This window comes from Anguilla rostrata, chromosome 15 (assembly GCF_018555375.3).
Source record: "Anguilla rostrata isolate EN2019 chromosome 15, ASM1855537v3, whole genome shotgun sequence".
Classification (NCBI taxonomy): domain Eukaryota; kingdom Metazoa; phylum Chordata; class Actinopteri; order Anguilliformes; family Anguillidae; genus Anguilla; species Anguilla rostrata.
Window position 1 is genome coordinate 17,574,872 of NC_057947.1, and position 26,822 is coordinate 17,601,693.

Sequence of the window (26,822 nt, forward strand, 5' to 3'; positions counted from 1 at the left end):
TCCAGTGACAGACGCCACAAAGGGCAAACTGCACAGCGGTTTAAGAGGCACAGCAATGCAGGGGCGTGTGATTGGGCGGTGGATCAAAAGCAGCAGGACTAATGGTCCAATCAAGGCTGGACGTTAAGGCTTTTTTCAACAGCTGCCTGCAGTTGGCGTTGCTGTTGATTATGGTGCAGATGGTAAACTGAAATTCCCTGTTTTTTGTTCATCACCCAGTGTCCTACATTCCGCCTTCCCCGCTTGCTCATGTGATTTTGCGGTTTTGTTTTCTGCTGCAGACCTAGATACGAAGACATAAAGGATGCAGTATGAAATGCGTCCAGTGACTGTGCGCAAACATTTAAATATTTATTGCTTTGTCTAAGTGACTAAAATGAAAACAGTGTAATTGCCAACAGGGAATAGGCCACTGTAGATTCTCAGGCAGCAAGAGAACTCCGATATTCCACATCATTCCCACGTTAAGTCCGTCGTTGTCTGGTTGCTGTTCTAGGGCCCTGTCTGTCTTTGGTGAACCCCCAAGGTCAAACACTTGCTGACATTTCAGGTGGCAGTTGCCTTGACGATTCAACGGTAACCAAGTTGTAATGGTTTTATTTTTTAAATGTGACCAGCGGGAGAGGAAGCAGAGGATGATGGGAAGTAAAAAGGACAGCTCCTTCCTTGTTGCCAGGGCTCCGTTCCATCCAAAGCCTTTACCGAAAAAGGCGCAGCACATGCTGATGGGGCTGCAGGGCTTATCAATTATGGTCAGGGGCAAACAAGGTGAGCCGGTGTGATTGCACAAACCAGGCAAGACTGACTGTAATTGGCTCTAAGTGCTAAATGACCCAGGCTGAGGATATTAGCACTTTAACTGATCCAGCTGCATCAGTAGGCTTTCTGAATCTGGAGCAGTCAAGTGGAAGCAGTCATGTTGATTCTGCATAAGTATCACAAGCCAGAAAGCACCTTTCCGCCATACAGTATGAGCTCCTAGTCCTGCAACCCATACTGTGCATGTTAAAACTGGAAATGATATACGTACTGCTTCATGCTGCTGTGCACCAGGTTAGCAAACTATCAGCACAGTTCTCTGCAGTCACTTCATTCTGGTTTCTCCAAAAACAGGAATAACAAAAGTACAAAAGCATAGTTATTCATACTGCATACAGTTCATTATTATTCCTATTGCATCCCAGCATTGCTATGCCTATGGTTCACAGTGCATCAGTATTGCTATGGTTCACAGTGCATCAGTATGGCTATGGCTTACAGTGCATCAGTATAACAGTGGAGACACAGGGAACAATGTTTGAGTAACTCTGTACATGGTGTCCCTGGCAGTGCCACCCACAGCACAGATGAAACAATAGCCTCTCTGAATATGCCAAGGCCTGTCTTTACTGAGCAAAAACCTTGTGCTGTGCATCATGATGTCTTCTGAGAGTCCGATAAAGTATGAGACTTGCTAAGTCTTTCATTCCACGCTGTGTTCAGAGCAGAGGCATCCGAAGGGTCCAGCAGATCCACCCAGCAGCGGGAGAACAGGCTGCTATTCATACAGGGGGGGGTTAAGAGGAAATCTGCCCTGCAGACTGTTCAGCCAGGCCCTTTTTCGCCTGCCACACCCTCTACCCCCACCCCCCAGCCCCACCCCCACAACTACATAACTGCACGCTCTCCCAAACGCCCCTGAGTGCATAAAGTGCAAATTAATGACTTTCCTTTGGGGCCCAGTCTGTGTGTGAGTATGTGTGTGTGTACGCACACGTGTGTAAGTGTGTGTGTGTTAATATCTGTGCATGTGTTTCTGAGTGTGTTTCTGTGTGCATGCTTGCGTGCGTATGGCTGTGTGCGTGCACGTGTATGTGTGCGTAGTGTGGGTTGACAGTACAATGAACCACTCAAAGTGATAAATTAATCTTCAGAAGGTCCTTGCCTCAGCCTACGCACATCTAGGATCCTGACAGAACGTACTTACACATCTAATGCCTGTTACCTGTTCCTGTCCCGCCCTTTCTGCTGTTAGTGAGAGGAGAATACAGCAATGTCACACTCTCACACCTGGCCAATCAGAACACCTGCTTCATAAGCAGAAGAGACTCTGAGTGATCTGATTGGTCCTTTCAGCACCTGAACATAACACTCCTCTCTCCCCCTCCCCACTGTCCACTCCATCGTGTTCCACAGCACAGCGCTAGAGCTTCCCGCTCCAGCTCCTGCATTTATTTAAGCCTTTTCATCCAGCCGGCACAGCGTGAATAAATCCATCTTTCCCTTACTTGAGTCTAATGCTGCAATTTTCCCATTAATCATGTGTCACAGTAAGCAGCCCTCTCGAAAGCCGGAGAAGTCTCTTGTGACTTTAGCATTCACATTACAGTGCGTAAGGTACATCTGTAACATTTATTTTTATCCCCATCTAACAGGTTTCACAGCGCAGATATAAACTGAATATGCAGTTCTGTGGATGAGACGTTAAACCGAGGTCCTCCATCACTGCGTTTGTAAAAGATCACGCAGCACTTTTAGAACGCACAGGGCTGTTCACCTCAGTATCCTGGTCCGAATATTCACAAACAAAATGTTCTCCGCATATAGCCAGCTAATCATTCCCCTACGTGGGACTGGCTCGATAATCCCTTGAATTCCCTTCCCAATTTGGATTCCCCATGTTGTTACTAAAAAACTAACCAAGTTCTCTGTTGATGCACCTTTTAAATAAACACTAATGGTAATAAATGCAGCAGTATGCCTGTGGCTGGGGGCCAGGTCTGGGGGACTCTGTGCTGTATGCTGGTGGCTGGAGGCCAGGTCTAGGGGACTCTGTGCTGTATATAAAGCCCCTGCTCTTGCAGGGTGCCAGAGTGGCTAAAAGAGGAACAGGACCGCGGCGCTCCGGTGAGAAGCGGCTTTATGAAGGTGCCCCCTCCACCCAGGGCGGCGGAGCGCGACGGTGTGACCCATCTGTCTCTCATCCGCACCGGCAGCGCGGTACCTGACGAGGGCCCGAGCCAGGCATGGAGCTCCTGTACCCCCCCACCCCCGGCCTGTCATAAAGCACCGCTCCCCGCAGCAGGACCATCCGTCACGCCTGGCTGCTGCCCATTGGACGACTGACACAAAAAAGTGCCGGAGTCGCACTTTCCCTCTCACAATCTGATCTGCCAGTCTGTAAAGGTAAATAAACCAGCACGGGTAGGAGTGTCAGTGTGTCAGTAAATAAACCAGCACGGTTAGGAGTGTCAGTGTGTCAGTAAATAAACCAGCGTAGGGTAGGAGTGTCAGTTTGTCAGTAAATAAACCAGTGTAGGGTAGGAGTGTCAGTGTGTCAGTAAATAAACCAGCACGGGTAGGAGTGTCAGTGTGTCAGTAAATAAACCAGCACGGGTAGGAGTGTCAGTGTGTCAGTAAATAAACCAGCACGGTTAGGAGTGTCAGTGTGTCAGTAAATAAACCAGCGTAGGGTAGGAGTGTCAGTTTGTCAGTAAATAAACCAGTGTAGGGTAGGAGTGTCAGTGTGTCAGTAAATAAACCAGCACGGGTAGGAGTGTCAGTGTGTCAGTAAATAAACCAGCACGGGTAGGAGTGTCAGTGTGTCAGTAAATAAACCAGCATAGGGTAGGAGTGTCAGTGTGTCAGTAAATAAACCAGTGTAGGGTAGGAGTGTCAGTGTGTCAGTAAATATACACCAGTGTAGGGTAGGAGTGTCAGTGTGTCAGTAAATATACACCAGTGTAGGGTAGGAGTGTCAGTGTGTCAGTAAATAAACCAGTGTAGGGTAGGAGTGTCAGTGTGTCAGTAAATAAACCAGTGTAGGGTAGGAGTGTCAGTGTGTCAGTAAATAAACCAGTGTAGGGTAGGAGTGTCAGTGTGTCAGTATAACCATGGGTAAGAGTCATGTGTCAGTATAACCAGTGGGTAGGAGTGTCAGTGTGTCAGTAAATAAACCAGTGTAGGGTAGGAGTGTCAGTGTGTCAGTAAATAAACCAGTGTAGGGTAGGAGTGTCAGTGTGTCAGTAAATAAACCAGTGTAGGGTAGGAGTGTCAGTGTGTCAGTAAATAAACTAGTGTAGGGTAGGAGTGCCAGTGTGTCAGTGAATAAACCAGTGTAGGGTAGGAGTGTCAGTGTGTCAGTAAATAAACCAGTGTAGGGTAGGAGTGTCAGTGTGTCAGTAAATAAACCAGTGTAGGGTAGGAGTGTCAGTGTGTCAGTAAATAAAACAGCGTAGGGTAGAAGTGACAGTGGTGAATAACGCAGCATGCAGTGTTACCTGAGTATAAATGAGTGAGTGAATGAAAGGTTCAAAGTGTCGTTTGAGCAGTGACAGACACCTCTCAATGCATTTCTAACAGCAGTTACAGGATGGATAAGGGTTTCCCTAGTTACTGCTACATTAGCCCTTCCCAAAAGCAGATGCCCAAATCTACCTTGATGTTGTCAGTCTGAGGCAGGCTGTGCTCTGATGGGCAGTAGCTCCCTTGTGTGGTCCTGCAGTGCAGACAGGAGTGTGCAGTGTGCAGGCAGGAGTGTGCAGTGTGCAGTGTGCAGACAGGTGTGCGCAGCGTGCAGGCAGGAGTGTGCAGCATGCAGGCAGGAGTGTGCAGGCAGGAGTGTGCAGTGTGCAGACAGGAGTGTGCAGCGTGCAGGCAGGAGTGTGCAGGCAGGAGTGTGCAGTGCGCAGGCAGGAGTGTGCAGCGTGCAGGCAGGTGCATTGGAGAATAACACGTTCTTCAACAGATTTTCAGTGCTTTTTGTGTAGAAGTTAGGGTGGCATCATACTGATGTCAAAGGGACAGTCGTTTGATTCTAAATCGGTAATATTTACATTTATTTTTAAAATGCATGTAGTGGGACCAATAAATTGAAGTGAAAATAAAAGAAAAATACATATTGGCACTCTTATATTGTCCAATTAGGATCTATAGTGTCCCGGTCTGCACAATCACGTATAAAAACACTAAGAAGAGCAGGAGTCCACACAGTCTGGTCCTCTTCCACAGAGAGGTAAACAAAACGGCAGAAACAGCAGGCCTTTGCCTCTCTCCCTGAGGAGTGAGTGAAAGGGAACCTGGCTGTGATCTTGGAGAGGCCTGCAATGGGAGAGACGGGGGAAATGCAGAGGGATTCCCAGGGGGCTGGCTGCCAGGGCTATAAGCACTGGGATTGGCTTTCCCTAAGAGCCAGGCCAGAAGCCTGCACTCTCACAGTGCCTTACAACAAGAGCCCAGACAGACGGAAAGGCAGGAATCCTGTTATCCAATACAGGGTATGGATCAGGTTTAAAATACAGCAAAACAGCCAGCCCGCTACACTGCAGCTTCCCACTGATCTCAGAACAGCGTCTGCATCTAAGAGGGGAAGTGGGGCTTTTTGCCTGTAGATAGTGTAAACTAAGAAGTAGTGTGTGAGTGTACTGTGTGTGTGTGTGTGTATGCGTGTGTGCACGCAAGAGTGAGCGCACGTGCGTGTGTGTGAGTGGTGCATACGTGTAAGTGTGTGTGTGCACATTGTGGCTCCAGGAGAGGTGAGATAGCAGTAGTGTTAGGAAACCGCACTTTAAATTTGCAGTGAACGGGTCTGTTGCTTCACTGATACTTCAGCACACCCATCGCAAGTCTGAACGCAAGTTTCTGCTTATTACATGTCTCAGATGTGTATTTTGCATAAATGTAGTGCTTAGCTGATCCACCAGGATTCTACAGTAATAATCGTTTTGGTGGTCAAGTCTGAAGACCATCATCCCTGGCTGCACTGACTCACACCAGCACCCTAAGGTAAGTGTTCACAGCCACTTACGGCTTTATGACCCGTGTAAATTGGGCATAATGAAAATACAATAAATATGGACCGAGAAAGCTATTTCCCCTTCATGTAAACACATTAGTACTTCAGACATTCTATCTTCACAGCTCGACATGCAGGATCCGTGAAGGCGATGAGCATGCAGTCATTTCCTGGGCAAATTTCATCAGCGATTACTGCTACGGGCTAAAAATGATCTGAGATCAATATTTTGCTGGGATTCTGGGAGTGGTACCATACAACTCGCTGTTCCTCTCCGAGAACATCAGGGCAGGTTCCTTGCTGTGAAGATTCTTCATGTACAACATCTGGGGAATCCATCCCTTCCTCCCCAGCTACCCAGCCTAGCTCCTAGTCCAGGTGCTGCTCACTTCCTGTGTGGACTACTGCGACTCCCTCCTACCTGGCCTCCCTGCCTCTGCCGTCAGACCTCTGCAGCTCCTCCAGAACGCTGCTGCTCATCTCATCCACAACCTCCCCAGACTCAGCCATGTTACTCCCCTTCTCATCTCCCTCCACTGTCAACCGATATCACCTTGCATCAAATCCAGAACCTTGGTGCTAGCCCATCAGGCAGCTAAAAAGAGAGCTTCGATACATCTTCAGAAGATCAGCAGACGCTACAACGCCGACCAGCACTCTCTGTTCTGCTGCCTCGGAGTGCCTAACCCTGTGCATAGAGCCCAGAGATGATTCAGTAGGTCCACATCACATTCAGATTCCTCACGCCTTATTAAACATGACATTATATCCTATAGATATAATACAAATCTGATATGGAAAGATTATTCACCCAGCAGCTTTGGCAAATGTTCATGGGAGAGTCTATGCTTGCTACACCTTCAGCCTTAAAAACACTGCACTCACATCCATAACAAACAAGTCAGAAACTGATGCTTTCAACAAAATTAATTTGGCACACAAACTGACTTTAATCAGTGCAGTCTATGATTCATGTAATTTCCGGGTGTTTATTTTCTCTCGCTTTAATCTGAACAACTCATAAATTATCTACAGTAAAATGTCTAAAAGGAGAAGTTTATCCAATCTAATTTCCATATTTTCACACTTTTTTTCACAATATATATGAGAGAATACAAATTAAATACGCCATACATCTAAATGTTGTTTCAGCAAGAACTTGGTTTTAAAAAAAGGAATGCATCATCATCATCGCTATGCTTCATGCCAGCGAAGAGACACCTTAAGTATTTGAATGGGCAATTTGGTGTTCTCAGCAGTAAATCTGAGGAGTCTTATTGCAGTGTGGGGTCTCGTGGAATTTGTGCACGGTCAGCCCGACCTGGGCGTAACAAGCTATTTAAAACGGGACGACAGAAACCTTTGGTTGACTTTTACACGAGCTGGAGAGTGATCCCTCGCTTTATTCTCCCCACCGCCCCATTTCCCCAGACCTCAGCGCGTGGTTATTACAGCGCTGTCACGAGAGACGGAAACGCACGTTACACGAAAAGGGCAACATTTAAGTGTGGCAAAAAATAGTATTAAGGCATTGGAATGAAAGCTTTTTATTCAGAAACCGTAGTTGAGGCTTAGTTTTTCACCTTTGCCTAAAGGTCAAAAGTCAAAATGAGAGAGAGAATCACTTTTTCAACTGGGACCCTGGTTTGTGTGGCCTTTTACCAATTAGAAAACAAATCCATCGGAAAAGACCGTCAATTCAGTCAGGCATCACTTTCAATGTCACACACCTCCGCATCAGCTCCACACTTCACCACGTTATCATGTCACACGAGACAGCAGCAACACCACATCAACAAAATCTCTAACTTCACTTATTTTCATTATTAGTCAATAAATAGCAATGTGTGCTTCACTGGCTGTTTTCTGCAAGAGACTGAAAACTCATTTTTTCTGTCCAAATTGTAAATGCAAAGGGATTAACACACAGAGACTTGTTCTTATTTCCACAGTGACCTGAGGGTATACTGAGGCTGTTGTGTAGTGTTATAGTGAGTTAGGGCTCTATAGTGAGTTAGGGCTCTAGTGAGTTAGGTCTCTATAGTGAGTTAGGGCTCTAGTGAGTTAGGGCTCTAGTGAGTTAGGGCTCTATAGTGAGTTAGGGCTATAGTGAGTTAGGGCTCTAGTGAGTTAGGGCTCTATAGTGAGTTAGGGCTCTATAGTGAGTTAGGGCTATAGTGAGTTAGGGCTCTATAGTGAGTTAGGGCTCTAGTGAGTTAGGGCTCTATAGTGAGTTAGGGCTCTAGTGAGTTAGGGCTCTATAGTAAGTTAGGGCTCTAGTGAGTTAGGGCTCTATAGTGAGTTAGGGCTCTATAGTGAGTTAGGGCTCTAGTGAGTTAGGGCTCTATAGTAAGTTAGGGCTCTAGTGAGTTAGGGCTCTATAGTGAGTTAGGGCTCTAGTGAGTTAGGACTCTATAGTAAGTTAGGGCTCTAGTGAGTTAGGGCTCTATAGTGAGTTAGGGCTCTATAGTAAGTTAGGGCTCTAGTGGGTTAGGGCTCTATAGTGAGTTAGGGCTCTAGTGAGTTAGGGCACTTTTGTTGTGGGGCGCAGTCTCGGTCTCTGCCCTGGTTGGAGAGCAGATCACTCACTGTGGTCTCTGAAGGCCTTCCTACAGCTCCCCATCAGAGCTGTGACGCTCTCAGGTGATTTACTGTGGTATATAAATTTTGGCCAAACATAAACTTTATCCGGGGCCATTTTGAGTACTGCTCCCACAGCGGGTCACCAGTCCACAGAGCAGAGTATATGAGCCGACAGGGAAACGGGCTCAGTGCTGAGGGAGAGCCTAAATTATCACCTGCACGCGTGCCTGAGCACACAAACAGTAATACACACACACACAGACTTACTCCTCAATGAATGCACAAGCACACACAGGTGCATGCATGCAGGAGCTCAGGTACACACACAGACACACACACACACACACAGAGCGTAAGCAAGCGGGGTAGCGCAGGCTAATATTAGCGCAGCGCAAGGTGACGGATGCATCGCGGGCCAGGAGCTGAATAGATTTAGGGACACGCTCCCAGAGCGAGGCCCTCTCTGGAAGAGCAGTGCGGCTCTGGCCTGCTGCAGTGCTCTCATTACACAGAGTGGCTTTTAGGGACCCGGCTCTCATAACCTTTCAGCGGAGCGCCATAAAACAGGCCGTCTCACCGATACACACCCACACCTCCGCTCCACAGCCCAGAGCTCTGCTCAACATCACAACACACACACCGACTCCGGAAAGGTTAACGGAGTGTACTTCTCACACCACAAGAACCAATTTACAGAAGCAGAAAACACCTGTCTGACTACAAGACCCACAGATAAACCCATTTCCTCCTCTAGAGTAGATATGGTGAGTGTCCGAAGTAAAATGTTCAATGTGCTTATTCAACACAGATTATGCAAAATGGATAAAACATATTATAGACCAAGTTGATTTACCAGGATCTGATTTAACATTTAGTGCTGGGTACCAGTAATTTTGAAAAGTAACCCTTGGGGAGAATGCAATTTAACCTTACTGACACGCACATCCAAGTCGACAAATCAGATATGTTTATTCAGCTGCTCGCACACAATTTCTAATATGCTGCATATCTGACAACTCATATTTATCCTTGTCATGCAAATTCTGCTGTACACAGTGGATAGTGGGTAGTGAGGAGAGCAGATGAGCATGCTGTTGTCATTCAATTGCTAATGTGTTTACCGGTCCTTACCATTGTCAGCACCGACTTGAGAAATGGCTCATTTCCAAACATATAAAGTGGGTGCGATTCACACAGTGTACCAGCACAGTAGCTCCAGTGGTTATTTTCTGGGTTACAGCAGCGAGTGGCGTGATCATACTTAGGAACACAGAAGCGTGAGAACATGAGAATACATAATGATGAGGACAGGCCGTTCCACTCGTCCCCGCTCGTAATCTGCCAACACGCTGGAGTGGGGGATTTTCACATTTGGTCCTCGGGGACCCGGTGCAGGGTAGAATTTTTATTCCAAACCAAATTGCAGCCCCTGTATTGTAGCAAGCCATTAATCTTTCTCAATTTGAAATAACAGCTAAGTAGGCCACGAAGAATCATTTCCTATATCCACACTTCAGAACTTTAAATCAGTAAAGCAAGTATCGCTTTCAGTTTTTGTAATGGTCTGCAAAGGTAAACAAGTCCCTCAAAAAGAGGGTAACTTTTTGAATTGATTCAAATTGTAGACTGACAGATGAAAACTTTAACTGATAATTACACTGGCTGCATGTAAAACCAGCAAACATAGAGGAATCCAACCCCCCTCCCCCCTCCGAAACACACACATTCGTCTATCTAAGCAATAGAAACAATAGAAAATATACCTTTTGAGATCTGTGGGATAACTGACCACTTTCCATGGGTTCTTCAGGAGTCACGAGAGTTGAGTTGTGTAAAGTTTGCTGCATTCAAGTCCCTTAAAAATAGGGCAGTTACAGACATTTGTATGGTCGTATGAAACCTGAAACATGGAGTCTGTCAGTCTTCTGCAGAAAACAGATACATAATTTTACTCAAGGTCAGCTGGTGCTTTGCTTTGATGACCTTCCAGATATTCCAGCCCTTAAAGTGCGTTTCGTACGGCTTTTCCCAGGAACAGTGCTACCGCAGAAAGCTGCTGGGGGGCCGTATGTTGGCAGGTCTCCGCTCAGTATCCTGTACCTGTCGTGCGCAGCTCTTCCCTGACTGTGCATTTTGTGTACGGTGTGGAGGACTCAGCAGAACCGCAGCACTCCTGCTCTTCACTGTCACAGTGAGCGCACCTACTCGACACACTCAAGCCCCAAGTGTGACAGGCACGCGAGTGCACGGTGTGCACTAGTGACCCGAGTCATACACAGACATGCAGGGATGGGGTGTGCACTAGTGAGTCATACACAGACATGCAGGAGTGAGGTGTGCACTAGTGAGTCATACACAGATGTGTAGGAGTGAGGTGTGCACTAGTGAGTCATACACAGACATGTAAAAGTGATGTGTGCACTAGTGAGTCATACACAGACGTGTAGGAGTGAGGTGTGCACTAGTGACCCGAGTCATACACAGACATGCAGGATTGGGGTGTGCACTAGTGAGTCATACACAGACCTGCAGGAGTGAGGTGTGCACTAGTGAGTCATACACAGACATGCAGGAGTGAGGTGTGCACTAGTGAGTCATACACAGACGTGTAGGAGTGAGGTGTGCACTAGTGAGTCATACACAGACTTGTAGGAGTGAGGTGTGCACTAGTGAGTCATACACAGACGTGTAGGAGTGAGGTGTGCACTAGTGAGTCATGCACTAGTGAGTCATACACAGACTTGTAGGAGTGAGGTGTGCACTAGTGAGTCATACACAGACTTGTAGGAGTGAGGTGTGCACTAGTGAGTCATATGCAGACGTGTAGGAGTGAGGTGTGCAACACGTTCACAGCCTGCAGAAAGCTCACTGAAGGTCTTAGCTGTAGACAGGCCAGCCAGTGGGAAACAGGGATGCTGAAGAAGACATGGCTGACCTGAGCAGCAGGAGCATGCTGGGTAATTGCCGCTACCCCACTGTTAGCGTCGATTAATAAAATATAAAGCGGGAGCATGTATATATTATTCTGACAGGAGCGCGTCTTCACTCTGCTGTGTGAGTCATGACTGGGTAACAACTGCCGCTGTGCACGTTACAATAACGCTGGGTGATGGAGAGGTTGTGAGAGGTACCAATCCGGCCAATCAGAGATGCTACTACGAGCGACGGCGAAACAAAGAAAACTACAATACCTACCACCCATAACCTGCCCACCTTTAGCTAAAGTTCAGCATTTACATTGGATGTTCTGTTCTGAACATCCTTGCGCCTATGACAAGCACGTGACTGGAAAGTGTGCCGGTGCATTTATCACACCAACAAGAAGATGGGAAATGCCACAGCAGTACGTCGCGTGTGCAGAAGCCAAAAGAAGAAGCTGACATTAGAGGAAATGCCGGATCAAATCTAACATAGGCAGCCCAGAGGTATTCTTCAACAAGAGTAAAAGGCAGAAGCCTACATTTTATTAAAGTGCTTTAATAAAACCGGTATAGGATAAGGAAGAAAGGGAGGTTATCATGAGCACTTGAAACCAAAACCCCAGCCTCCCCTAGGCACAAAGCCTATTATCACCTTGCTTCTATTTGTGGTGCCTTTTCAAAGAATATAACCGCCTTGCAAATTGAGGCCTGCATGAAATTATGGTCTCATAAAACAATAGCATCAACATTTTCTGTGGGGAAAAAACGCTTATCACATGGAAGCACAAAATTAATTACAGCCCCTAATTAACCTGCCTGTGATAATTTTGGAAATTGGCATGACAGCGATTCTCAGGCAGGCAGTCCTGCGAGACAGACTCAGCTTCCTGTTCCACAGCTGCAAGATGATCTGAAGCAGACCTGGCGCTTAACTCTTTACATGCTGGTCAAATCTGACTCAATCAGCGCTGCGTGTTTTATGAGGCTACATGTACATTCATATGAAAGAAGACATTTGCTTGCTCAAGATATTGGTGACAATACAGCGGGTGTTGCTTTGAAAGATGTCAGCCATCTTAAACATTTTAAAGGAGCTAAATGTTACAAGGAATAAGGAAAGTATTTTGTTACAATGCAAAGTATTTTCAAGTAATTATTTGACAAAGGTTAGGTTAATGTGCATGCTAGACTGTCCTCTCCCACATTTCTGGAGGATGTTGTGGCACTGGGATAGAATGTACAAGCGCCAAACTGGGGAATGGAGTGACATGAGTGACAAAAACAGCATAACGAAATGACAGAAAATGAGAAAGCGGCAGGCGACGCGTGTTCCTCTCCCCGTCTCCTCAGCGGATCGAGGCGGCTGCAGGCTCCGGCGTTCAGAAGAGCCTCTCGCTCACGGAAGCTGTGGCCTCTGGGGCGGCGCACACAGACTGCACACACGGCTCGTCTTCAGGCCCCGAGCCTGCTCCGCGGCCCTCGGGCTGCGGGGGAAGAGCCGTCTCTTTGCTCGAACCCGGGGCCGTCAGACGGAACGCGCCGCGGCCCCACGGCACCTCTAACGCCGCGGCCCGGCTCCCGGCTGCCCGCGGTAATTACGGCGCGCGGGGCGCGTGGCGGCAGCGGCGGGGAGATTACATCTGGCTGTGAGAACGGCGGGCCCGGGCCCTGATCTAATTAAGCCTGACGACGCGGCCAAACGCGCAGGCTGTGTTCAGCGCAGTGCTCTTCTGCAGCTCAGCTCCGCAGCACAGGGAAAACACAGAGAACGGGGAGATGTGTAGCCTCTGCAGGATGAGAGGCACGTATACACATTCAGTCTCATTGCTTTTGAGGCCCAACGGGGCTGACAAGTTTTAATTTGGGCAGCAAAACATGTTTCATCTAGTCAGAATTAACTGCATTTCACAAAGCGCATCATTGTATACTTCACAGGGCTAAAACCCCCAGAAAAGGAAGTGTGGAAAGACAGTGGAAAGCTAGCTCCTGAGCTGGACAAACAGGAGGAAACAGACAGGAGTGTGAGCCCCTCCTCTGGACGGCCCAGTGTGAGGTCACAATGCGGAACGCTGTCAGTCATCACATTGTTCAAATCACTTGAGATCAGAGCAGAAATATGCTCTCATAAAGAGATTATAATACCTGGATAGTAAGTGGATGCTGCAGGATCAGTGAATGGAATGCATTATCCAGATTAGGTACAGACCTGTGAACATAAAATAGCTGCCATAATTAAAGCTTTGTACTTTCAATGGGCATTTTCCAGTACAGGTTGCAGTCCACAGTATCAATATTAACAACTTTATAAAGTTATTTTTTCGCATCATGCTCATAACTCCTTTCAGGTAAAATAAAGGATAAGAAGATTGAAAAAAAAACAGGCGGTTTAAAAAATAACATAAAGGCAGTTATAAAAGAACAAGCACAGGGGCTTAAAGCAGGACAAACATAGGTCGAAATAAATTTCATTAAAACTTGGAGAAAGCCCCAAAAAGTTACAAACAACTAAAATCAAGTTCTAAAAAGCATGTTTTTTTAGAAGATACTTCAAAATGATGAGAAGACTTTGAACTATTTCAAGCAAGCTAAACAGCCTGTGCTGAAAAGGCAAGATAGCCTTTCATTCTCTTCCAGTTAGCTGATGCAGCAAAGAGAAATGTTTGATGATCTAAAAGCAGGATTCATTTTGTGGGGCTTCAGGAGTTCCACTGAGAAATAAAGCACTATGAAATGTATGCTAAATGCCACCGTCAGCCAATAAGGAAGCCAGCACTGGGGCAGTGCATTACCCCTTGTTAGTGTAGGTAAGCCTTGCACCAGAATTTTGAACCAGCTTATGCTGAGATCAAACCTAGATATTTATACTTGTATACAAGGTATTACAGTAAACCTACAGTAAACCCAAAGACACAGCTGAATTTCCACATATACTTGCAGCAAAGAAATTAGCTGATGTGGAATGGATACAGCATATTGCTTGGCTCCTGGCTAGAAGTAACATGCTTAGGAAATTTTCATAATGTGTTCATATCATATTTCAAATCAGGGTTGAAAGACTACATGTTTTTTAATATCCTGTATTAAATTTGGGACTGACATCACCATACTAGAGTGGGGACGAGCAGCAGAGACTCGCATGCAGAGCGCAGGATCACGATCTCAGATCTGCGTTACAGAAAGATCTGAGACATTGCGTGTCTTTGGCACGAACGCAAGCCAAAAGAAAAAAAGTGTTGTGATTTTAGATGACATATCCAAGATGCTGCTTAAACATATAAATATATATGTTCAATATAAAATATAGGATTGATAATATTGTCTGTTTATGTTTTATGAAAGTACTGATTTTATGTTGTCAAATCAAGTTAAATCTCTTGTATTTTCACATACATCCTATTATGTGATCATGTTTTGTTTTTTTAAATCAACAAGTCTCAAGTTGACCAAGATACAAAAAGATTTACACAGTGGACATAATGGTGCTGTTCTACAGTTACTGAAGCTGCTCAATAAAATACAGAGTGGATTTATTTTCATTTGAACAGAAAGGTAGGTGGGGACAATTCTGATCTTCTGTAGCACAACTGATTACAAAAGACACTAACCCTCCCATGGATTACAGTATGTAATTAAAAATCAGTAGATCCTTCGATATGTGAAGCTTGTTTCCATTGTTGTACGTGAGATAAAAAAGAGCCCTAAGTATGCCACTGACCCCGTGGGTTCAATGAAAATGAGTGAAGCTACACTGATTAATTTACTGTTGAAAGAGTAATCAGACAAAGTTCAACTAATCCATGAAGTTGCATAATGCCATTTTGTGTTTGTTTTAAGGGACGCACAGACACACACACACACGCACACATGCGCGCGCGCACACACACACACACACACACGCACGTACACAGCGCTGCATTTTAAAGCCGGCAGTGAAGAACTGGTAGCTGTGTCTATGATACTACCAGCAGGATGTCTTTTTTAGGATCTCTAACCCAAACAGCAACAACCACTCAGCGTCTCATCTGTCTGACACAGGATAACCTCACACATCAGGCCTGTAACATTACAGCGCTATGAGCCTGACCAGGCTCACTCCTCGATGTAAGTCTGACCAAGTTCTGAGAAAGTGCTTTGGTAATAAACCAACAGTCGTTCCTTTTTCTCTTTCTTCTTCACTATCATCATTGACATCACTCATCACTCTGCACCAAGATCAAAGTGTCAGTACTTCAACACTGCTGGACTAAAAGCAGCCTATCCAAGCAGGGCCAGAAATGATTCCCCTGAGCCGAGTGCAGCCTCGGTTCCTTAGAGAGCTGTCTCAGGCACCAGTGATCCTGTAGGTGTGAAACAAGCTGCTTTCCCGTCCAGCGACCGTTTTTCTCCAGTAAGGCGGCGCTTTAGTGCCGCAGGAATAAATCACGGTGCCCAGCCTTGGCACAGCCCAGGGCCGTCTGGCTTCAGTAGCAGCAAAGACTCTATACACACGCCAGATACTCGGCTCCATGTTACCGGAACTGAAAGCTGCCGCTCTACCAAGGAAGCCAAAACGTCTTATGAAAAAACACGGTATTATATACTTAAATGTCTCTCTTGCCCTCACGTTTCCTGATTATAGAGATGCTGATCCTACAGGGATTTACCTATTTAAACCATGGATGATAAATAAAATGAGATAATGGCATAGATTAACATAGGAAAAACAAGTCAAAGCAACTCCACATTGGACTAGAAATATCTAGGCATCCTCACCAATATTCAGAACAAAATTCTTTCATGTAATTGCAAGTTTATTTTCTAAGCTTCCTTGTAAGAAAGTTCTCAGGGATCTTGCAGAACGGTTTTTAAATTTTACTGGCATCCAAAGAGTTAAAGTGTTTCAAATACATATTTGGCTCAGGTCAGCTTCACAGTCAGCTAGCTCTCCATCACGTCAGCTGTGAGTGCTGGGGCCAGATAAGGGAAATAAATAAAAAAACAGGGAACAGCCCTTCAGCAGGAGCAGCACAGCTCAGGAGGACCCTGCAGTCACCACACACGTGGGCCAGGGCGCTTTATCAGAGTCTCTGCTGTGTAAGAAATCACTGGTCACTTTCCCGGGCTCACAGGTGTGCTTTGTGCTTTCTCTCTGTCCAATCAGGACGCAGACTCAGTCTGTGATATCGTCATTTCAGAACCATTATCCATCCAGCCTTTCATGGACTGTGCACAAAGAAGACCGAGCCTCAAATATTTCCAACTGAAGCAAAAAAAAAACGAGTGGCAAAAAAAGGGGAGCAAACAATCATGGCTGCGATCAAAATGAGCTGTGACAGTTACGTCTGACTGCAACCCTCGTGTTGGCCACTGCAGAAAAACAAAACCAGGTTCAATGAGCATTCCTAACACTTCATAAATCAAATCAAAGGTATTTTATATGGGACATTTTATAAAACATCTGTCACATTACACTTTACAGCATGCCCCGATCTGGCGATCACCCCCCAAGACTAGTGTGACAGTCCGTGGCAAGGAAAAACTCCCCAGCAGTGCAATACATTGCGTGTGTGTGTGTGCGTGTTTTGTGTGTGTATTAAAAACTGCCTATTATTATTCACTGCATGTACCCAAGGCAGCTTGTACGCTGCACATTTTACATTATCACGCAATTCACACAGCTGGGTATTTGCTCGGGCAGTTCAGATGATATGGTAGCACTGTCCCACAGATATGGTAGCACTGTCTCTAGGGGAATACTGAGCCCGGTACATTCCGGAAGCAAGGCTCGCGCTCCACGCACAGGTCCCCTCCGCCGCCCTGCCTGTTACAGCAGCGTCACTGGCAGATTACCCAGCTCCATGAATGCAAGACAGGTCCAGACTTGTGAGACCAACTCTCGTATTGGCTTTTTATTTTTAGGTCATACCTCACCACCCTCTCTCTCATGTAACCATCTCCTCTATACTACACCACCCTCCCAACAGCCCTACTGGACGGCTGTCAATCAAGACCCTGCGGAAACAGAGGCTGATATAATGCCAGCACTCAATCAGCCCAGCTCTTCTAACGCTCCAGTTTCTCGTGCTTAATCACCATTGGGCTCAACCTCCATCTGAGCCGATGCGTTTGTCAATCCAAGCTGTTTTCTGTACATATGTAGCTATGCCACACTCAGCCATTGGAATGGGGGAACTTGATACATGATGGTTAAACAGGGATGTAATGGATTCTGTTGGATTCATCTGAAAATGCTCATTGTCAGAGCACACAGTAGTGTTTGGCTTTACACCTGAACATTCTCTCTGCTGCCTACCAGCAGCCACAGAATGAAAAGGCTCCAGACGTTTGACTGTATAGGGTGTTTGCACGTGTGCCCAGACTGGAAGGCTAACTTCAAGTGTTGTGGCCTAAAGGGAAAATCACCTCATGTTCCAAAAAAATGCTACTTCAGTTTTACCCAAATGATTATAGCCTAAAGTAAATTGAAAGTGAATTATTTGTAAAACAAAATTGACCTGCCCACCTAATCTTTCCTTGCTACACAATCCCCTGCATCACCCGCCCACCTCGACTCAGCAGGATATCACTGCAAAAGAGAAATCAGCTCAACTACTAGGTTAACTACATGTACATTTTAATTAAAGTAAATAATAAAAGCATCTCTTAATTCCAGGAAAATAAAAGCCATGAAGCTGAGTCCTTGACAGACGAACCCATCACAAGTGGGACATCAATCTCAGTTACGCTGAAGATTCAGCCTTGACATGTCAGCCAGGACCGTGAATAAACACTGCCTCCTGAGAAAGCAGATATTTAACCCCCCCCCCATTCCTACCCCCTCCCAGTACATGAATCCCTGTCCACACATCCAGGTGTGTTTCTGCCAGCAGACAAACGCAGGCGCTTATATTATCCCTACATCATTACCCTCAAACACTCAGTGGCCGGGGAAATAATGAGTTGAACGAAAATAGGTCTGTAATGTTATCACAGTGTAATCTGGAAGGGCATCTCTTTGGCTTTGGAAGGCCAGAGGCTTGGGCTCGTCTGCGGTGTCACAGTGATTCACAGTAACAAACGGCCTCTGTGCAGCAGGGTTTCCCAACCTCAGTCCCTCCACAGCCACAACTCCTCAACTGTAAGCAGGCCATTAATTCTTATTATTTAAACACTTTCAAAGCCCGCTGAGGAATGGTTTAAGACAATACTAATGTCAGAAAGAGCAATGCCTGCCACGAAGCATGAATATCCCATACACACAACTCCAAACTTTTAATCAGTGACATCAGAGCACAGACAAGTCAAGCATTCATTAAAGCATTCATTAACCTGAGGCATTTCCATCAAGGAATGCCATCATGAGGGACTTCAGGGTGCTCAATAGGAGAACTGACAGGTGGAATGAGTATGGAACACTGAGAATTATTGGAGGAAGATACACCGTTTTAAACCATTCTAGGAAAATTACAACATTAACAAACCCTTCATTGTGTTAATATACGTTTCAGAGAAAAAATGTTTACACACATTTAAACATAACACAAATACAAATAATGTTTTCAACATCCTTAACTAATAAAGTGATTGACTTAATTGGCTGAGAGAACAGTTCTGTTTTATAGTGCATATATCCAGGCATGAAAATCAACATGTACATTAGTGTTTAACACTTCTTATCATGGATCACTCAGACATTGTAAAACATAAATAAATAAATATTATTATTATTATTATTATTATAATCCAATCTGTTGGGTCCACAGAATTTTCCTCACCTAGAGTAACTGAAAGGCATTTAAGCACAGCCAACAGACCTGTCTGTTGTGCCAGTGGGGCCAGCACATATCTTGCTTACCTTGCACTTCTCATAATAGGCTTGAACTGACAGTAAATTATTCAAAATAATTCAGTTTCCTTATGCTGGGAAGGGTTCACAGAACTGCTCGCGTATACTTGTCTGAGAATGTTTAGATTAATGTGGCCTTTGTCTCAGTATTATGAAAACACAAAATATAATTATTTTTAAAACAATAACCTTTTGGAGTCGTGGAATGGAATGTATTTTTGTCACTGTCTCCAACCAAAATATACATTAAATACTATGTAGGTTTACAGATGCTAAATACCAGGACAAATAGATGACTGTGTACGTGTGTGTGTAAACAAATCCCAACTGGACTCACTGCCACTATACGAAATAAAAATATTTATTTGAAAAATGTTTTTTAAAATGTTGTTCTAAAAAACAGTTTGAAAAGAATCTGTATAAGTAAAATGACTTCCTGAATGTGTCCTAAAATGTACTATTTTATAAAAGCATTTGTGATAATTAGGGCAAGAGTAACTTATAATTTTGCAACTATTATCCCATTCATAAAAATGAACTGAATGTAGGCTATATTTAATACATTTTGTAGTCTAGTTTTTACTGAACCCACAACACACACACACAAAATACTTTTTTCACTGTTTTCAAAATTTGATAAATCTGTCACAAGATGCACAGACCAATTTAACACCCTCCGTAGGATTTAACGACTGCCGTCGTGAGTTACACCACCCTTTGATCAAGAGTGCAAGGTTTCAGAGGGGGAATATCCGTCTTTCACAAAGCTTATAGCTGCGTTTCTAACATGGTCTACAACATGCTTCGTTGTTTAATTCTTTGTTTATTCAACCTAAATGATAGCCGATACCTTTTAGCAGGATTGCGTGTAGTTATTGGAACTATACCCATCAATGTAGTATCCGGTGCACATACTGTCGGTGCAGTCACCCGTGCAGTTAGTAAAAGGCGCATGTTTGCCTACCTTCGGTTTCTCTGAGCTTCCTTCTTGTCCATGATGACCGGAACGCAGTTAGTGAGCTCGGTCCAGTCCGCGTGCAGACCGCAGCTCCAGCCCGTGGAGAACCTCGAGAAGAGCCAGGACTCCTCTTTGCCTGGTCGGTGGCAAGTGCATTTCTTCTGACCGGGTTTGCAGTCGCACGGTTGCTCCAGACGAATATTCCTGACAAGGTGTCTTCCGAACGTGGTTCCACCGGTCTTTTGAATGTGGAGAAATACAATCACGTCGTTTCCTTTGATGTCGAAGTCCACGTGTCGAGTAAGATCTCGTTCAGTGAAGTTGAATCTGTACTGAAATTTTGGAGGGCCATCATCTTCCAGCTCTTGGTCCCGATCGAAATCCTCGCTTTGCGGATACTGGCTTGACGGAGGACTGACCCCCCTCAACTTCTCTACAGTCCTAAAGTGGCAAGAGTTACTGCCAGCTGGGCAAATATACTGATATCCTATCATTACAAAAAGAACAGCTAAAATTGGAACTAATATCAATTTATTGGATTTATCATCCATGGCAGCGCGAGGGTGCTTTTCATGCCATACGTATAAACAGATAACACGCAGTATCTACCTGCTACACACTGTATCTACAAACTCTTTAGGTCGGAGAAGCAGAAAGCCATAATATAACTGAATTCAGTCGCCGTCATAGGTCGATTTGGTCACGAATTAGTGGTTTCCTGCGTTGGTATCAGGAAATTATTTGGCCACCTCGAGACACTCTCTTTGAACGTACAGACATCAAAGTTCCGAGACAACGACTAAGAATGTACACGTGGTTATACATTTAAAAAAACTTTTTTTCATTTACCAAATATTCACAAAAGAAACGAGAAAAAGAGTTGTACCTTACAATTCATATAGTTATCAGATTAGTTGTATAACTTGAGAAACAGTGTTTCCATGAGGTGCATGCTGCAGCGCGAGCAAACACCTGAAGCCGGTCTCTTGGTATCCTTTGTCGACGTCTTTTTAATCCAACAGAAATGCAACATTATGCATAGCCTACCATTTCACGGATTCTTATAGTTTCTCTTTTTATATAGCCTAAATATAAATTCACTGCCTTCGAGAAACGCCACTCTCAATTCAGCTTCACATGGAGCATAATCCACCGCGTGTGCATCACTGCCCAACAATTCAGCGTTCGTCGTAGCCAGTTTCTATCCCAATACACTGATGTACTGAAGCATTCCCAGTTTTAAAATGTATTTTTGAGAAGACTCTAAACCTCATTAATACCGTTATTCCAATGGTTTTTATTCCGTTAATCTCGAAACATGTTCTAATTCCACGGATGTGGTCCAGGTTTCGTTAAAAAAACCCTGTTATGGGGTCTCGCGCATCTCGTTGGTCCGGCGTCACAGTCAGCACAGACCATAAAAAACTCATGCTCAGAAATGTATCGAAAAGCAGTTGAAAATGCTGTATTACGAGCCTCCTGTAATTAACCAATAGGCTAGTTAATCTTGTGCGATGGAAATTCAACCAATCGTAATTCGCGTATTTACGAGGTACCCAATGGGCACCCCCCAAAAATACGACACAGCAATGATTAAAAGAAATATCATCGGCCAATCAAACTCAGTCGCCGCGGGAATGAGCCCATTGCGAGATCTGGAAACCGGCAGTCTTGGAACTGTGATTAAATTCACCGCAACGGGCTGATTCAGAATCGTGGATCAGTCGAATCCGGGGATTGTTGAAGTGCATGATGTGTTTCATGGCACCTGAAGCGTTTCTGTTGGCCACAGAAATGTTTTCTTGCCAAAAATATGGTCCTTGGGAACCACACATGCATATGCATTACGGCGAGAACAGTAATTCACCAGTTGTTGACACGTTTATGTTTTAAGTTGTCCTTTTTATTTCCAGTAAATTTTGATTAAATAGTTTTACCATATTCATTTGCACATGTAGTCAATGGAGAAAATATCGATGATCAAGGTGCGTCGTATATGTGCGCGCGCAGAGAGACTTCGACTTTCATGCCCCTTTATCAGAACATCATTGTCAATCCATTTCACCAGAATAAAGTTTTTTTTTTTTTTAATTAGGAGTCAACAGTTGCACTTTAATTCTTATGTATCCAATATTTTGCTATGCATAAGAATTTCATCCTGGAATCACTAACGAACTATCAAGTGCATTTACGGATTACATCAAAGAATTGCCAAAAACGCGATTCCGCAGTTTAGGAGCAGTCATTTGGTCCACTGCACGTTCGTTGTTGCACTATACCGAGGTAATTGCAACCTTTCACTATTATTAAGAATGCAGGCCTACCAAAAAAGTTCACTAGCCTATTTATGCTGCAACAAAGTAACCTACCCAAAGGAGATGCCTAAACATCCACACAAACCGAAGCAGTAATAAAGCATTGGGGCTCGACATTCATTTGAATCTTTGGAATGAATTTTCACTCAGTCAATTTCATTAAAGTATTTCAATCTTTTTTACGTCATTTTAACACACAAATTTAAACTGGGTTTAACACACACATTGCACAGACCGCCAAATAATTAACGTTATTTTCATTATGGTACAGTACGAACTGCACATACCCTGGAACTGAAGGAAAACTATTAACCGTTCACTTGCTGTTGAGCTTAATTGAGACTGGGAGAAAAAAATAAACTGACGAACTACAGACCAGCCTAGGTATTTGTGTTTTGCCGATTTGCGTAGTGCACGAATAGCAATTTCCTCAGTCGAACCCATCGACCTACGGCCGAACCTCAAAAGATTTTTGTAGCTGTCCGTATACATGCCTGAAAAAACCCTGGCTGTAAATGGCTAATGTAGTCTACAGTTTACTCTTAAATTCTATGGTACAGTTTATTCGCACGAGTTTATATATTCGTGTCGCTGCTTAACCTGCATGTCTCGCAGATTATTATACATTTTCTGCGGGTATGAATTGACGTGAAAAGTGTGGGTAGGCGGAGACATAATTAAAGTGAGAAGACCCAAAAATGGCACCGGCCAGTAAAACTGGGGTAAGAAAATCACTTTGTAGATTCAGTTGCTCACGTAGGTGATAACAGTGTGAAAATGTTCACAAACTGAGATGTTGTATTGCTCCGCTTGTCTTGCATAATATTTGGCAATTCGTTGCGATACAATCACAGCTAGCAAATAATTACCTTGATAGCTTGGTGTCTTCAATCATAGCTACTGAGCCGGCTATCTCGTTCCATGAAGGAATGTTCAGCGAGATCATTGAAACTTGCGCTTATTTATGGATTCGCTTAGCTATCTGAATTTGAGATACTATGCAACTGGGCTTAGAACATGAAGAACTGCGTTGTGTCATTTTACTCGTGTCTGCTTGTTCCCGTAGCTAGATACTATTGTCTCGTCAGCGTACCGCTACGTGGCATCTGATTGTTAGTAACACTATAATTAGATGTGATCTCGTTGCTTGGTGTTGGGAAAACTACGTAACGTTTTAGCAATCTAATTTAATTACAGTCGCAACATGAACTTGAAAAATAGACACAGCACACTTATTAATCGATGTAAACTTTTCAGGTTTTAGTAATGAGAACTGCAGCTGAAATAATAAAAATAACCAAGGAAGCAAAGAGTTAAGGGGGAATCCAAAAGTCGAATTTTAATTCTTAAGGACTGCGTCTGCCCATCTTATAAAACACTTTTTTAAAACAGCGAATGACCTTAAAGATGAAAGTAAAATATTGGATTGCACAAATCACACACTCATGAAATGATACATCATTGCATGTTGGCTGTAGACATTTCGTAGGCCCTCATTAAGGGCGAATTACGCAGTTTACATCCATTTATACAGCAATATGTGAACGGAAGCAATTCGCTAGTACATCGCTCACACGTGCAACTATTATGCCCTGCCCGTGAATCAGTAAAGTATTTTGTCTCCATTGAAACAGTTTTTTTAGCCTTGTGAGTATTTTAAGTGGTATCTTCCTTTTAGTAGCTAGCCCGCAATGTACAATATATGCTTCTTAACTCGGGAGTGTGTGAGCAATTGGCTGTATGTATGTGTTTGCGTGTTGGCATGCAGTTAAATGTGTGTGTGTTTTTGTGAGGATGAGTGGTGCCTCAGCAAAGCATAGCACCGTAGTCTCTTTAGACATATAAGCCACATATGCATGTGTCCCATTAAATGGTTGTTTCAGCATTTGAAAATGGGATACTGCCTCTGGCTGCTGGTGCTCGCGCTGACCTGCCATCGTGCCCAGGCTGCACCCAAAGGCGTCACTGCCAGCCTGAACGCCAAGTGGCCCGTCACACCTCTTCTGCTGGAGACGAGGTACCGTGGGCCGTGATTCGCTGCGTTCAGACACACACAGCCTATCCATACAGTCAAAAATACCGCACACACTTTCCAGGTGAATTACGCAACGCCTGACAGCCAGACACATGCAATCTGCGATGATTTAGCATTTGCTTGAGCTCTTTTGTACGAAACAAAAATTCATATTTTTTAAATAAGCTTTGTCTCCATAACCTTTGTGCCCGTGGCAAACTGTAAACTTGATTTATGACCCGGAACATTGCGAGTTCTTTAACATATAGCCTATTAGATGCACATATAATCAGTTTGTTATGTTGTTACTGCGACTCTTGTACACGTTGTTTTATTGCGTTCATTTTCATTCGGATAAAGCATGACTTTGTTTGGTCTTCCCCAGTGAATTTATTGCAGAAGATGGTGAAGAAAAATTCTGGCAGTTTGTCGAGACTGTGAAAGAATTAACAGTGTACAAGAATGGTGGTAAGTGGGTGACTTGAAATGGGGGCAATATTAGTATATATTATTAAATTTTTATTCTGCTGGGTAAAATTATGAATTTCAACATTTGTGTGAGCTCAGCATTTAGACGGAATGCCAGAAAACAGCTTGGCATTTATTGTCATTACTTTATACCCTGGCAGGCCATTCAGAATGATTCAGCACATTGATAGAAATGAAACCGTTTGATTTGATGGGCTTTCCTCAATCAGAATCATTTCCTTTGACTCTGTCCATGAGGGTTTTGCCCGTTTGTCTGGTCCCAGGACAGCTTTATCAGATCACACAGTGTGCTTAATGAATACGGAAAAGAGTACTGAGAATAGTTATCACAAGGAACAGTCAGGCTTGTGTTGTGACAAAAGAACAGAGGTTTTCAGGTTCAGTACTGCTGTTCTACCCATGAACAAGGTGCTTTCAGTCATCTGAATCATTTTAGATAATGTTCTGATATAAATGGGTAACCTGAAAAAAAAATCTTTACTCTGATGATGTAATGCTATTTCTCCATAATATTTTCAGTAGCTGTACTATTCAGTGTGATGACAGGAACACATTTGTATTGGACAAACTAAATCAGCATGTGTTCCACTTCCTGCAGTCACACAGGAAGTCCTCACATGCAGTGTGTGTGATCCTCTCTGTCGTTTCTCTAGAGTCCATTCGCACGTATTACAACCTGATCATCAAGAAGGCGGGCCAGTTTGTGTCCGACCTGCAGGTCAGCCTCCTGAAGTTCTCCCTGTCCCTGAGGGCCTTCTCACCTGCGGTGCACGCATTCCAACAGGTACCGCACCACACCGCACCGCTGCCATTTCAGAGACGCTTGGTTCTCGAACCTGCATCCTGTGGGTTTGACATGCTGCTTGGGAATCACAGGTGGAGATGCTGAGATGTTCTGAACAATTCTAATTGCATTAAATGCACTTAATTTGCTTTGAGGCAGATGGCTTTGCTGCTGTACTTGTGCTTTCGTTGCTTTAACTGTAACTAGGTTCATCTACAACTAGGTGGGTGGGGGGTGGGAATTTATATATATTAAAAAAAAAAAAAAAAAGGGTACAATTCACACTTTTTGCAAAGTTATACCTATTGTAGCTCTCTTGCAGGAATGTTGTAAAGCGCTTGTCTCTGAGTTTTGTAATGCACTTGTTGTAAGTCGCTCTGGATAAGAGCGTCTGCTAAGAATCTATAATGTAATGTAATGTAATGTAACTGATAAACAGCAGGGATTTTAAGGTGTGTCGGAAACAAAGAACCTGTATTAGTAAAATTCATTGGGTTTAGTGACAATGCATTGGAAAACCCACTTGCAAACCATTTTTATTTCTTCTTTTTCTATTGAAAAGCTCATTTTTCTGAGCATAGACAAGCCTGTTTGATTATCTCCGATAAGAAAGCTTCTAATTTGTCCTGTGACCTTCCTGGTGTCATGCTCATGGTTAGTCTAAGACAGGACATATTTTTAGTATAGTATAAACGGGAGTTGGATCGATCTGCATGTTCACTGAAGAACATTTTTTTTCTGTGCTTGTGTGTGGTAGTGCTGCTTGCAATTGCACACCATTTCATCACATTGCGTTAAACGCTTTTGAGAGACATTTCTTTATCTACAGCTACTTCAATTAGGGATGAGGAAGACATCGATTCAGTTACTTATTGAAATTTGTTTTTGTTGACAATTTTTACCCAAAAGATAGCCAATGACGAGCCGCCACCCGAAGGCTGCTCCGCCTTCGTCGCCGTCCACGGCCAACACACCTGCAGCACTAAGGAGGTGAAGAAGCTTCTGAAGGCAGCAGCAGGCAGGTAGCTTTCTGCATGCTTCATATCCTGTGGACAGGATTTAAACTATGAGTGTCTGCATGGGAATGTGCATGTGGCTGTGCATGGGAATTTGTGAAATTTAAAGATTTTACGGCCCATTGGTGGGAATAAGCATCTATA

At 44.2% G+C, this 26,822-nt stretch overlaps 2 protein-coding genes across 6 annotated transcripts in view; one reads left to right on the top strand and one right to left on the bottom strand.

The window, feature by feature from the left end:
- The window catches only part of hs6st3a (heparan sulfate 6-O-sulfotransferase 3a), a 76,066-nt gene extending 52,617 nt beyond the window's left edge, over nt 1-23,449 (bottom strand). The window contains exons 1-2 of one of the 2 annotated variants that reach the window (XM_064311788.1): nt 23,245-23,449; nt 20,067-20,501 (exon numbers count right to left, since the gene is read on the bottom strand). In XM_064311788.1, coding sequence (XP_064167858.1) covers nt 20,067-20,501; nt 23,245-23,321 — 512 coding nt within the window. In that variant the 5' untranslated portion in view covers nt 23,322-23,449. Of the gene's footprint in view, nt 1-20,066; nt 22,716-23,244 lie in introns of those variants that run through there. The other variant, XM_064311787.1, reaches the window with a different exon arrangement.
- Nucleotides 22,927-26,822, top strand: part of uggt2 (UDP-glucose glycoprotein glucosyltransferase 2) — a 46,747-nt gene continuing 42,851 nt past the window's right edge. For 2 of the 4 annotated variants that reach the window (XM_064311783.1, XM_064311786.1), the window contains exons 1-5: nt 22,927-23,097; nt 24,259-24,392; nt 24,775-24,857; nt 25,532-25,662; nt 26,572-26,684. In XM_064311783.1, the coding sequence (XP_064167853.1) occupies nt 23,074-23,097; nt 24,259-24,392; nt 24,775-24,857; nt 25,532-25,662; nt 26,572-26,684 (485 nt within the window). In that variant the 5' untranslated portion in view covers nt 22,927-23,073. Of the gene's footprint in view, nt 23,098-23,461; nt 24,023-24,258; nt 24,393-24,774; nt 24,858-25,531; nt 25,663-26,570; nt 26,685-26,822 lie in introns of those variants that run through there. The other 2 variants (XM_064311784.1, XM_064311785.1) reach the window with 2 other exon arrangements.